The 13,135-nt window shown below is 43.3% G+C and overlaps 1 protein-coding gene across 2 annotated transcripts in view; it reads right to left on the reverse strand.

Annotated features, from left to right (window-relative positions):
* The window catches only part of PRKN (parkin RBR E3 ubiquitin protein ligase), a 792,757-nt gene that overhangs the window by 136,650 nt on the left and 642,972 nt on the right, over positions 1 to 13,135 (reverse strand). For both annotated transcript variants that reach the window (XM_081943460.1, XM_081943459.1), the window contains exons 8-9: positions 12,382 to 12,443; positions 2,415 to 2,564 (exon numbers count right to left, since the gene is read on the reverse strand). In XM_081943460.1, the coding sequence (XP_081799586.1) occupies positions 2,415 to 2,564; positions 12,382 to 12,443 (212 nt within the window). The remainder of the gene's footprint in view (positions 1 to 2,414; positions 2,565 to 12,381; positions 12,444 to 13,135) is intronic.

Here is a 13,135-nt window from a genome sequence, read left to right on the forward strand (position 1 = left end):
GGAGTCGGAGGCACCGTTTTGCGGTGGTTCGGCTCCTACCTCTCCGACCGGAAGCAATGTGTGTTGACAGGGGGACAGAGGTCGTCCCTGAGGCCACTCACTTGTGGGGTGCCACAGGGGTCGGTCCTCTCGCCTCTCCTGTTCAACGCATATGTGAAGCCGCTGGGTGAGATCATCCGTGGTTTTGGGGTTGAGTACCATCTCTACGCTGATGATACTCAGCTGTATATTTCAACCCCAAACCACCCCAACGAGGCTGTCGAAGTGATGTCCCGGTGTTTGGAGGCCGTCGGGGTCTGGATGGGGGACAACAGACTCAAACTCAACCCCTCCAAGACCGAGTGGCTGTGGTTGCCGGCACCACGGTTCAGCCAGCTGACTCCATCGCTGGCCATAGGGGGCGAACAGTTGTCCCCTGTGGAGCGGGCGCGCAATTTGGGTGTCCTCCTTGATGCCCGGCTGTCAATGGAGGACCATGTGGCAGCCGTGGCAAGGGGGGCATTCCACCAGGTTCGCCTGGTGCGCCAATTGCGCCCCCTACTGGACCGGAGTGCCTTGCGCACGGTCACTCATGCGCTGGTGACGTCTCGCCTGGACTACTGCAACGCCCTCTACATGGGGCTTCCCTTGGGACGCGTCCGGAGACTGCAGCTAGTTCAGAACGCAGCCGCGCGGGTTATTATGGGAAGTACCCGTTACTCCCACGTAACACCTCTCCTGCGCGAGCTGCACTGGCTACCTGTAGCCTTTCGGGTGCGTTTCAAGGTATTGATCACCATCTTTAAAGCGCTCCATGGCGGAGGACCTAGTTATCTGCAGGATCGCATCCTACCACACACGTCCCTGCGACCTATCCGCTCACACAGGGAGGGCCTTCTCCTGGTGCCGTCCGCTAGGCAATGCCAGCGGGCGACACCTAGGAGTAGATCCTTCTCTGTGATGGGCCCAACCCTCTGGAATGACCTCCCCCCCGACATTAGAACCACTACTGACCTCCGCTCCTTCCGACAGAAACTGAAGACACACCTGTTCCGACTGGCTGGTTTGGCATAATTTACAACGTCTACCCCCCCCTGGCATATACTTTTTACTGGCTTTTAGAGGGATAGTGTATAAATTGTATGATATTTTAAATTTTATATTGTTTATTTATTAGCTGTACAGTTTTGGTCTATTTTATCCTCCTCCTATGCATACATGTATTTTATTTGGTGTTTTTTAATACGGACTGTACACCGCCCCGAGTCCCTTTCGGGAGAGGGGGCGGTATATAAGTGCTAATAATAAATAAATAAATAAATATTCTTAATCATTTACCATGTAAAACTGATTTGTTAAGGTACTAGGCTAGAAAACAGGGGACTGTAAGTTCAAATCCCATCTCAACCATGAAAGACAGCTTAGTGACTTCAGGCCAGTAACTCTCTCTTCACCCAACCCACCTCACAGAATTGTTGTTGTGGGGAAATAGTAGTATTAGGTACGTTCACCACTTTAAAGTAATTTCTACAAAAATAATAAAGTGAGATATAAAGGGAGGGAGGGAGGGAGGAAGGAAGAGCTGTTTGATGCTGTGTTGATTTTCCTTGGAACAATCATTGTTGATGTTGAGTTTTATTGGATCTCACAAAATCCTTCCTTTCAACACTTCAAGTGTACTTTCATGTATTTTTGAAAGGCTGTGCTATTATATTTTTCTAAATGCATTCTATACCACAGCTTTAAGGAAACATCATTTTCAAGGCCAAGAGGCAGACTTAAAATATCATCCTAAATTTTCTTAATTTTTTTTCCTTGAAGAATATTGTTATCTGACAACACTGTTAGTGACAGAATAAAAATAAGCAGAGGCAATCCCTTTGTGTGGCTAGTTCATTCCAGTTCTTTTCTGACCCTGGTTATTTAAAAAGCTGTTCATTCAGCACAGTCGTTTAACCTGCATTAATCTTCATTGATTTACTCAAAACATACAAACCATTTTACTTACTTGACTCTTTTTCTATCCCTGCCTCTACCCTCCCTCCCTTTGAACCTATTTAAAGAGAGTGCCGCTAACAAAATAATGAATCTTTGGCTTCGTATCCTTTACCATTTTGCTGACTGCTAGGAGTTTTAAAAAGTGTCAATGCTCTTGCCTTGTCATTTGCACAATCCAACTCTTCACTGCAACCACTGAGATCAGCAATTTTGCAAGCCAATTCAAACTAGGCATTCTGGGACAGGTATACTCTCCATGACAAAGTGCTCATTTCTGCACTGCAATCTTAAGTTAAACTTGCTTATTGGAATCTATAGGATTCTCCTCTGTTAAGATAAGATTCAGGGTCAGCAATAAGAACATCAGAGGTCCCCCCCCAAAAAAAAAAATTTCAACTGACTCATGTAAAATTATTTGGAGCATGCATTTTTCTTACCCCACATCCCAGTCCGTTTCTTGGCTCACACACTATTTTCCTCATTTCTGATTCAGGAAGCAGGCCAGCTCCGCATCCTGGAGTGGGACACAAAACTCCGCCCATCTGCAGAACGTATTCTTCTGCGCCATAGCATTGATAACGATTGTACTGAAAGAAAGAAAAATCAGGATCTAATGAATCAACTTTAGAAATTTAAAATCTCTCACTAATGAATTCAATTCATGTGGACAGCAATTATTTCATATTAAGCTGCTGGGAGTTTTTCACAACAGAATAACAGAGTTGGAAGGGACGTTGGAGTTCTTCTGCCACAGGTGGCATGCAGAACCCTCTCTGTGGGCATGTGAGCCATTGCCCCCGATCGTCTCCATTGCGCATGCATGATGTGGGGGCTGCCATGTGGGGGGGTGCATGTGCAGAGCTCATGCATGCATGAATTGGGGGTGGGGGCACCCCCCCCACCCGTGGCCCATTTTTGCTTCCAGGAGGCTGCAGGGAGGTCTTCTAGGCCCAAAGTGGGTTGCAGGGGGGGTGTTCATATGTGCATGCGTGGGGAGGCAGGGCATGCGGCAGTGGTGGCACGTGCATTCCATCATTGCTTTTGGCATGCGAAGACAAAATGTTTAGCCATTACTGCTCTATACCATTATAGACAAGTGGCTGTCCAGTCTCTTCTTAAAAACTACCAGTAACGGAGCACACACAACTTCTGAATACAAGTCATTTTGCTGGTTAATTTTTTTCATTGTTAAGAAAATTTCTCCTTGGTTTTAGGTTGCTTCTTTCCTTGATTAGCTTCCATACATTGTTTCTTGTTTTGCCTTCTGGTGCTTTGGAAAATAGATTGGTCCCCTCTTCTTTGTGGCAGTCCCTTAGATAGGGAACGCTGCTATCATGCCATCCTTAGTCTGGTTTTTCACTAGACATATCCAATTCCTGCAAAGGTTCTTCATATGTTTTAGCTTCCAGACCCCTAATCATCTTTGTTGCTCTTTTCTTCACTCTTTCCAGAGTCTCAACATCTCTTTTATAATATGGTGACCAAAACTGGATGCAGTGTTCTAAGTGTGGTCTTACTAAGCCTTTATAAAGCAGTACTAATGCTTTATGTGATCTAGAGTCAATCCCCCTGTTAATGTAGCCTAGGATTGCTGTGGCTTTTTTGTTGGTGCCGCACATTGCGGTCTCATATTTCAGTGATTGTTCAATTGGATTGTTCAAAGATCCCTCTCATATTGAACCAGGTTTTCCCTAATCTGTATCTGCACATTTGGTTTTTTTTTTTTTTTGCCTAAGTGTAAGAAAAATGTTTGGAGGAAAGTGTTTTCTCTACATTGAATTTCATTTTGTTAGATAGGGCCCAGTGTTCAAGTCTGTTGAGATCACTATAGACTCTTTACAAACAGGTTAATTGTTGTTTGCTAGAATTGGTGGAGGGGAAAAGAGAAGGAGAATATGTCAGTTCCAATGGAATTATATCTATGTAGAGAGAAGCAAGCAGTGGGGTACCCCAAGGTTTCTTTTTAGGCATAGCACTCTTCAACATCTTCATAAATGATTTAGATAAGGGAATAGAAGGGGAACTCATTAAATTTGCAGATGATACTAAACTGGCAGGAATAGATCCTAGAAGATAGACTCAAGATCCAGATGGTTCTCTCTAACTATTGGAATCCTCTAGATTTGGAGAAATATATATAAATCATTGGAAAACAAACTAGAGATGGGAAATTTAAATACTGCACATTCTGAAGCTTTCATCCAGGCATAATATCCTGAATATCAGAAACAAGAATAATACTTGAACACCTATATATCGATTTAAATTAGACCAGTTATCACTTACTTTCAGTATAGAGAAACATCTCATTAGTGTGCTGTGCATAACACAGAGCATGGGTTGCAATGCACTGATCTGTACCAATGAGGGTAGTATTGCACCCAGTGGAATAAAGAATTCTATACATTTGGGTTCAACAGTCTAATACCGTGATAGCAAACCTATGGCACACGTGCCACAAGTGGCACGCGGAGCCATTTGTCAGGGCACGCGAGGCGCTGCCCTGTCAGCTGGCCAACGCCCATGCACGCGCTGGCCAGCTGAGTTCAGCTTTTTAAAAGCTATTTTTCGCCTTCCCCAGGCTCCTGAGGCTTTATAGGAGCCTGGGGAGGGCGAAAAGAGCCTCCCCCACCCCCCGGAGGCTTCAGGGACCGTCCCTGAAGCCTTCGGAATGCTTAAAACCACCCTCCGAGCAAACCGGAAGTGACTTCCGGGTTGCTCGGAGGGTGGTTTTAAGCGTTCCGAAGGCTTCAGGGACCGTCCGGAGGCTTCCCTGATGCCTTTGGAGCGCTTAAAACGACCCTCCGAGCAACCCGGAAGTCACTTCCGGTTTGCTCGGAGGGTGGTTTTAAGCGCTCCGAAGGCTTCAGGGAAGCCTCCGGACAGTCCCTGAAGCCTCCGGAGGGCCTCCGGGGGGTCGGGGGAGGCTCTTTTCGCCCTCCCCAGGCTCCTATAAAGCCCCTGGAGCCTGGGGAGGGCAAAAAAACCCATGTAAAAATGGGGGGGGGCGTCACGCGTGCATGCGCACTGGGGGGGTCGCGCGTTGCATTATGGGTGTGGCACGCCCGCACTCGACCCCCCTGCACTCCCCCCACTTGTGGCAAGCGAGCCAAAAAAGGTTCGCCATCACTGGTCTAATATCTTTCTTATTTATTAAAGAATTTATGGTCTTGATTACCACAGCCTTTTCATAATTGACCATGAATCATAAATCTAAAGTTAATTAGGTTTTGTTTTTTGGGATTATCTTATCCTGGTAAGTATTGCCTTTGGTGAAATGGACAGCTATATGCATTTGAAAAACAAACAAACAAACAAATAACCAAATCAATTTGATGTACTGGATTCAATTCGGGAAATGAAATCTATTTTCACCTTGAAGTTTACGTTTATATAGGCAGAGGTGGTATTCAGCAGGTTCTTACCAGTTCTGGAGAACTGGTAGCAGAAATTTTGAGTAGTTTGGCAAACTGATAAATACCATCTCTGACTGGCCCCACTCCCATCTATTCTCTGCCTCCTGAGTCCCATCTGATCAGGAGGGAATGGGGATTTTGCAGTAACTTTCCCCTGGAGTAGGGTGGGAATGGAGATTTTACAGTATCCTTCCCCTGCCACGCCCCCCCAAGCCACACCCACAGAATTGGTTGTAAAAGTTTTTGAATCCCACCACTGTAGAGGAACCATGCCAAACCATTATACATACTTTTCCAAAGATTAAAAAAGGACTAGATGAACTCAAGAAACAAAATTGTGTTATATACATTCACCTAATTCATTATCCAGTCACAAGTTGTCTTTTGTATTTTAATCAGTATTTTCAAATGTATCTTTTAATTTCATCTCTCCTCCATTCAACTTCATATAATTCAGTCAATACAAGTCCTACATTTTAACAAAAAAGCCAATTCAGTTGCAAAATATGCCACTGATGTATCCACAGAACACATGCTTTTAATGAGTTTCCTTGCACTGAAATAGCCTACCCATAAGACATCACTTCTGGAAAACTCCAGATTGCAAAAATCTATCCTACAGGAACTGAAAATGCTTTCTTAAAGAAATGAATCCCATTTCCTCTTCAAGCCAATCAACTCCATGTAAATCTACATTGCATTGTGTAGGCCTGCTAATGAGGCTTTGAATTTCTTTGAAGGATACACTTTGGCAACACATGGCTGTTGGAATCTCTACTAAATCCAATTCTGTGAGAAAAATGTATGGGATTTATCTACCTGCAACATAAGAAATGATCAAGTCAAACCAAAGAAAAGTAAAAATACTCCAGAAATTCAGGGAGAGTTATTTTCCAATCCTATATAGTCCTTTTCCATTGTTGCAGATGACGACAACTTTCCTGGATGAAATGTGAGATCCTTATAGTGAAGCTAAGCTATTCTAAGAGCCCTACTCAACCATCCCTAGTTATTTCCCTGTTGGATTATTGCAATGTGGTCTATATGGGGATGCTCTTGAAGTGTATATGGAAAGTTCAGCTGGTGCAAGATGCAGGAGTGTGAACAGTTATTGCATTTTTGATAGAAGCAGCGGCACACACCTCTGCTGCGTGAACTACATTGGTTACTAGTTGACTCCATCCCAATTAAAAGGGATTGCTGGGTCATAAAAAGCGAAACAATATAGTTTTACGTTTGCTGTATGCTAGTCAGAGCCACTTGTTTGTAAGATGGGAAGCTATATAAATTATAAAAAATAAATAATAATAAATAATGCCTGGGGGGAATAGCTTTTGTACATTGTCTGTTGTATCTAAACAAAGGCACCCCCACCTTGACAAACAAATCCCCAAATCTTCAAGTTATGATCTATTGGAAACACAGAAAATAACAGTTGGGAAGGAAGTTGGAATCATCAATTTCAGCTCACTACCCATTGCATGAATCCATAATAGGATTAATAATCACATAGAAAATAAGATATGGATATATAGTACTTGCTAATATGCTGTCATATTTCTCCCTATATTTAATAAATTCTTATTTATTAATGGCTCAGCTAATAATGAGAAATCGCTTATCTGAAGCAAAAAAAGAATTAGCACACACGAAGAATAAATCACAGTTTTGGTGTTGTAAAATTGCACTAAAATCCATAACTGGCAGAATTTCCCTATTTTAATGTTAGAAATACAGGCAGTCACATATGATCACAATTAAACCCCAAGTTTCCACTGCTAAGCAAGACAGTTGTTACGTACGTTTTGCTCCATTTTACAACCATGAGTCACTGCAATTGTTAATAAATGGTTACTAAGTGAATCTTGCTTCCCCATTGACTTTGTTTGTCAGAAGATCACAAAAAGCTCATCGTTATGACACTGCAACCGTCATAAATACATGTCAGTTGCCAAACATTCAAATTTTGATCACATGACCCCATGGGATGCTGCAATGGTCGTAACAGTCATAAGGGCAGTTGTAACTTTAAATGGTCACTAAACGAATGGTTTTAAATTGAGGACTACCTGCATTTTTCTTTAGCTACTATTTTTCTAAAAGGTCAAGTTAGTTTTCTTCCTGATCCTATAGTCAAGCGAAGTTGCCAGCTTTGCAGCTGGTTACTTTTTCTCGACTCATCCTACATTACAGGATTGTGCTGTTGTGGGATAAAAACTAGAGAAGCTAATGTAATATACTGTATTTTGGGGAATATAAGATGCACCTTTTTCCCTAAAAAAAGAGGATGAAAATCTGGGTGTTTCTTATACACTGAGTAGAGCATTTTGGGCCTCCTGAAAGCCCACCCCCTTTGCAAAAATGACCATGCACAGCCTTTAGGAGGCTTCCAGTATGCTTCTGGGGGTGGGAGAGGTCAAAAATGAGCGAAAAACAGGCCATTTTTGCTCGTTTCTGCCCCTGCAACCCATAGGAGCACTCCATAAGCCTCCTAGAGTTATGCATGCCCTTTTTTTAAAACAAAAATAGGCCCGTTTTCATGAAAAACAGACTGATTTTGGGAGGTTTGCAAAGTGCAAAAACTTTTTTTAATTTGCCTCTTCAAAATCTTGGTGTGTCTTATATTCGGGTGTGTCTTATACTCCAAAAAATACGGTACATCATCTTGAGTTTCTGGAAGAAAACTAACACAAGGAAGGAAGCGAGGGAGGGATGGATGTGAATAAAACTAAATCTATGGGAAAACATGGTGGCTGTGAAGTTCAGTTGATGTGTTTTAGTATAATGATGTCTCTCTGTGTGTGTAGTGTAGTGTAGTGTAGTGTGTGTGAAAGAGGGAGAGAGAGGAGGGGGGAAGAGGGAGAGAGATAGTTTGATCAGACTAAAACTCAGAAGATCTTGCCTATTCCAGTTTTGGGATGAATAGAATCTATCATGGTGAGTACGGCAAAACTGAACGCCTCTTTCCCTTTCTGCTCTGAATGGCGTGTCAAGCAGCCGCCTGATGGACTTTTCAGTATCTACAGTACTCTTTAGTATCTCCTTTGTTTCTGCAGCTCAAAAGGTAAACCAGGTGGAGCCACAGACTTTGGAGAACTACTAAGCCTCAAGTCCGCCAGGTTCGCCTGGTGCGCCAATTGCGCCCCCTATTGGACCGGGACGCCTTACGCACAGTCACTCATGCGCTGGTGACGTCTCGCCTGGACTACTGCAATGCTCTCTACACGGGGCTCCCCTTGAGATGCACCCGAAGACTACAGCTAATTCAGAATGCGGCCGCGCGGGCTATCATGGGGAGGACCAGATACTCCCATATAACACCACTCCTGCGCGAGCTGCACTGGCTGCCTGTGGTTTTTCGGGTGCGTTTCAAGGTGTTGGTTACCATCTTCAAAGCGCTTCATGGCAAGGGACCTAGTTACCTGCGGGATCGCATCTCAACTCATACATCCCTGCGACCAATCCGCTCCCACAGGGAGGGACTCCTCCGGGTGCCGTCCACCAAGCAGTGTCAACGGGCGGCACCCAGGAGTAGAGCTTTCTCTGTGATGGGCCCAACCCTCTGGAATGACCTCCCCCCCGATATCAGAACTACTACCGTCCTCCGCTCCTTCCGACAGAAACTTAAGACCCACCTGTTCCAATTAGCTGGCTTAGCTGATTTATAGTCCCACTTTCAACCTCCTGGCAAACATCATATTTTGGGGTAGTTTTTAAGGGTATTTTTAATTTTTTATTCGAATCTTAATCTATTATTGTACAGTGCATATCCTACCTCCTCCGTCTATTTATCTATGTATATCTATATTTTTGTATTCACATTGTGTTTAATATGACTGTACACTGCCCCGAGTCCTGTTTAGGAAAGGGTGTGGTCTATAAATTAAAGTATTATTATTATTATTATTATTATTATTATTATTATTATTATTATTATTATTATTATTATTATTATTATTATTATTATTATTATTATTATTATTATTATTCATTGTCATCAACCAAAAAGTGGACATTGGCATAACTCCCCAAGCGAACAGAGCATTAATGCTTCTAATTAGCAATTCTGGCTCTATATAGTATCCCGAACATACCCCTAGAACAGATATTTTACATATACCTGCCTGAATTAACAAAACCGATTGTCTGTATGTATTTTAATTGGAGGAGACATGAAGGAATTAGATAGAACTATCTTTGCAGCCAATATTCGCCCTGGCTGAATCAAGCTGGTAAACTCTAGAGACATATAATTTATCCCTAACTCCCTAATCCTTAGGACTGTTCTCTAAAATAGATCGTGTATTCCTCAGTGCACACTATTGGAAGAAATTATGGTATCAAACCTTTATTTCAAGAATCATTTATAAGACAATTTTACTAAGAGAACTTGTGAACAAATGTGAACAAATTATACGGCATCCTATGAATACTAAAAGTACTTCCATACAAAACTTTGGGAATAGGAACTATCTTTACTGATCATAAAAAGGACTTAAAATTCATTGTCAACTAAAAAAATTGATTAAAAAAGAACAAGAAGATTGATACACCTGAAAAACCATACCTGAAAAATAAAGGATATATTTCAAATAAATAAATAAATACATTAGCATAAGAAAGGGTCATAATTCTAAATTATTCAAAATATTTTGAGGTTGAGTTATTGGATGCCAACAATAGCAATATTCCTTCTATTGAACCAAGACATGTGATAGCATTAACAAGTCTCTTTCCATGAATCTTCCTACTAAACATAACTCTTTTTGTTACAATTCTTAAAATATATATTTTTAAAAATCCCTAGCATAATAAGTTTGGTATCCACATCCCTCAATTTCCATTTTTGTATAGCTATTTAGAGATGGAAATGCTTGACAAACTTTTTAAAAGTATGGATTCTGACATCAGTTGCATTCCAAATTATTTGAGATCAGAAATTAAATAATAGAAATGCAAATCATACTAAGTGAATCCATCAACTCTTAGTTCTTTTGGTTTCATAGAGAAGAGCCACAAAGATGATTAGGAGACATATAAAGAACACTTGCTGGAATTGGTAAGATGACAGTAGTGTTCCAATATCTAAGGGGCTGCCACCTAGAAGGGGGGGGGGCAACCTATTCTCCGAAGCTCCTGAAGGCAGGAGAAGCAGCAGTGAATAGGCATTAATTAAGGAGAGAAGCAACCTAGAATTAAGGAGAAATTTCCTGACAGCTAAAACAATGAATCAATGGAACAACTTGCCTCCAGAGGTTTTGAGTGCTCCAATACTGGAGGTTTTTAAGAAGAGTTTGGTCAACCATTTGTTTGAAATGGTATAGGGTTTCCTGCCTGAGCAGGGGATTGGACTAGAAGACCTCCAAGGTTCCTTCTAACTCTGATATTCTGTTATTCATATTAAAAAAAAAAAAAAAGGAGGAAAAGGTAGGTACCGTGTTTCCCCGAAAATACGACAGGGTCTTATATTTTGTTTACCCACGAAATATGGCCTTGGCCTTATTAAAGAGGAGGGCTTATTGTTTTTGGGTTGCCGGGCGGCAGCTCCCTTGCAAGCGGGCTCCCGAAGTGCTGGGCACAGCCGCAGGGTCGAATGGCTGTCTTGCGCTGTCGCAGCAGCAACACAGCAGCCATGAAGTGACCACACTCGCGAGCAGCTGCCTGGCAACCCCCCTTTCCAGCCAGGCACAGCACCGCTGACTGATCTAGCGGTACCCGGAAGGCACCAAGCAATGCGAGTGCCTGTTCGCCACCTTCCATCTCCCGCAGCTCGGCGCCTTTGGAATGCCCCTAGGTGAGTGAATGGGGCTCTGCATGGCTGGAGAGGGGGGTTGCATGATTGGCTTTTTCGCTCCCTGCTCGCACGACTCACAGGCTCATGATGCCCTTGGCTAACTCTAGAGTACCTGCAGAGCCAGGGCATGTCTGCTGCTGGCGCCTCCTGCTGCTTGTTTTTTTTTTCTGGCTTTCAAAGCACGGAGGACAGATGCCGCTCTGGAAGTACGCTCTATGGTAGCGTACAACCATAAAGCATACTCCCAGAGTGACATCCATTAGGCAGAGGCGGAGGGCGGCGAACAGTCACTCGCGTTGCTTGGTGCCTTCCGGGTACCGCTAGATCGGCCAGCGGTGCTGTGCCCGGCTGGAAAGAGGGGTTGCTTATGGCTGCTGTGTTGCTCCTGCGACAGCGCAACACAGCCATTTGACCCTGAGGCTGTGCCCAACACTTTGGGAGCCCGCTCGCAAGAGAGCAGCTGCCAGGCAACCCCTCCTTTTCACCTGGGCACAGTGCCACTGACCGACCTAGCGGTACCCTGAAACCACCAAGCAACGTGAGCGCCTTTTCCCCCACATCTCGTTCCCACGGCTTAGAGCCTTCTGGATACCACTGGGTCGGCAAGCGGTGCTCTGCTTTGCCGTAGGGGTGGATTGTCCAGGGGGCTTATTTTGGGGGGGTGGGTTTATATTTTTGCCCACGCGAAAAATGTGGCAAGGCTTTAGTTTCAGGACAGGTCGTATTTTCGGGGAAACACGGTATGTTATACAAAAGAATAATTAAACAAGTTTTTATTGTATCACAACCTGAAACTCTGTAAAGAGTTGATATGTAGTATTTAAAGATTCTAACCAAATCAATAAAAAGAAAGGGTGAGGCACCATACATCTATTTATAGTTCAGGCAGTCTTCATCATCTTATTTGTCCCCCTGTAAATTTACTGCCTGTTTTCTGCAGGGATCCTGAGTTGAAAAGCTGTGGTGGTAGTGCACATGTAAATTAATAAAGTACCAAGATAGATAATCATAAATCAATTGAAAGAAAAGAAGTGAGAGATAGGTCACATATGGGAGTCCTGCTACCCAATAGTAGAGCACTGGGAAGGTCATGAGATGTGCTTCCCTGGAGCACTTGTCTGGAGAGAGAAGAAGCTGTCTCATTATGTCTATCATTCAGGGCACCATGATACCTTCCTTCAGAGGCTCACTCACCTGCTCCTCTCCAAGAATTCTGAAATGGTGCAGCTCTTTAATCAAGGAATCTGGACAGCCCGCTGCAATAAAGAAAGAGACCGGAGTGCAGGTTAGAATGGATTCTAGCTTGCTCAGTATGATATACTGCAAGAAGACATAGTTACAGCATCAATGATGGGTACCCTGCTTAAACAGCACCATAAAATACTGTGAACCTAGAAGGGTTATACCTCCATACTGCATTTCAGAACAGTTTAGGAATGCTTCACATGTAAGATGCTGAGAAATAGGGAAATCTGCAGAAGAGGGTTTTTTTACAGTCTCAGCAGTTTTGTGTTCTTGGATCAATCGTGCCAGAATAATACACACCCACCCACATAAGAAGGCATCTGTGAATAGAATATTGCTCCTTAGGACTGAGTTGAGTAGTGTGGGTGGCACATGGGATGGAAGCAAGGAAGAAGAGTTAGCCATGAACATTTTTGCCCTATGTATGCACAAGTTGTACAGATAATGAATGAGAATAGAAGGATTAAATTCATGGAAACAGATTATTAAAATATAACATAATTTTCTAGGGCAGTGGTTCTCAACCGTCCCAATGCCGCGACCCTTTAATACAGTTCCTCATGTTGTGGTGACCCCCAACCATAAAATTGGTGTCTCGGTTCCTAAGACCAGTGGTCAGCAAGCCGCGGCTTGTGAGCCAAATGCGGCTCTTTAAACATTTTAATGCGGCTCTTCTGTGTGCCGGGCACCCGCTTCCCTCCCT

Source organism: Natrix helvetica (genome assembly GCF_964273705.1).
Source record: "Natrix helvetica genome assembly, chromosome: 2".
NCBI classification, from domain to species: Eukaryota; Metazoa; Chordata; class Lepidosauria; order Squamata; family Natricidae; genus Natrix; species Natrix helvetica.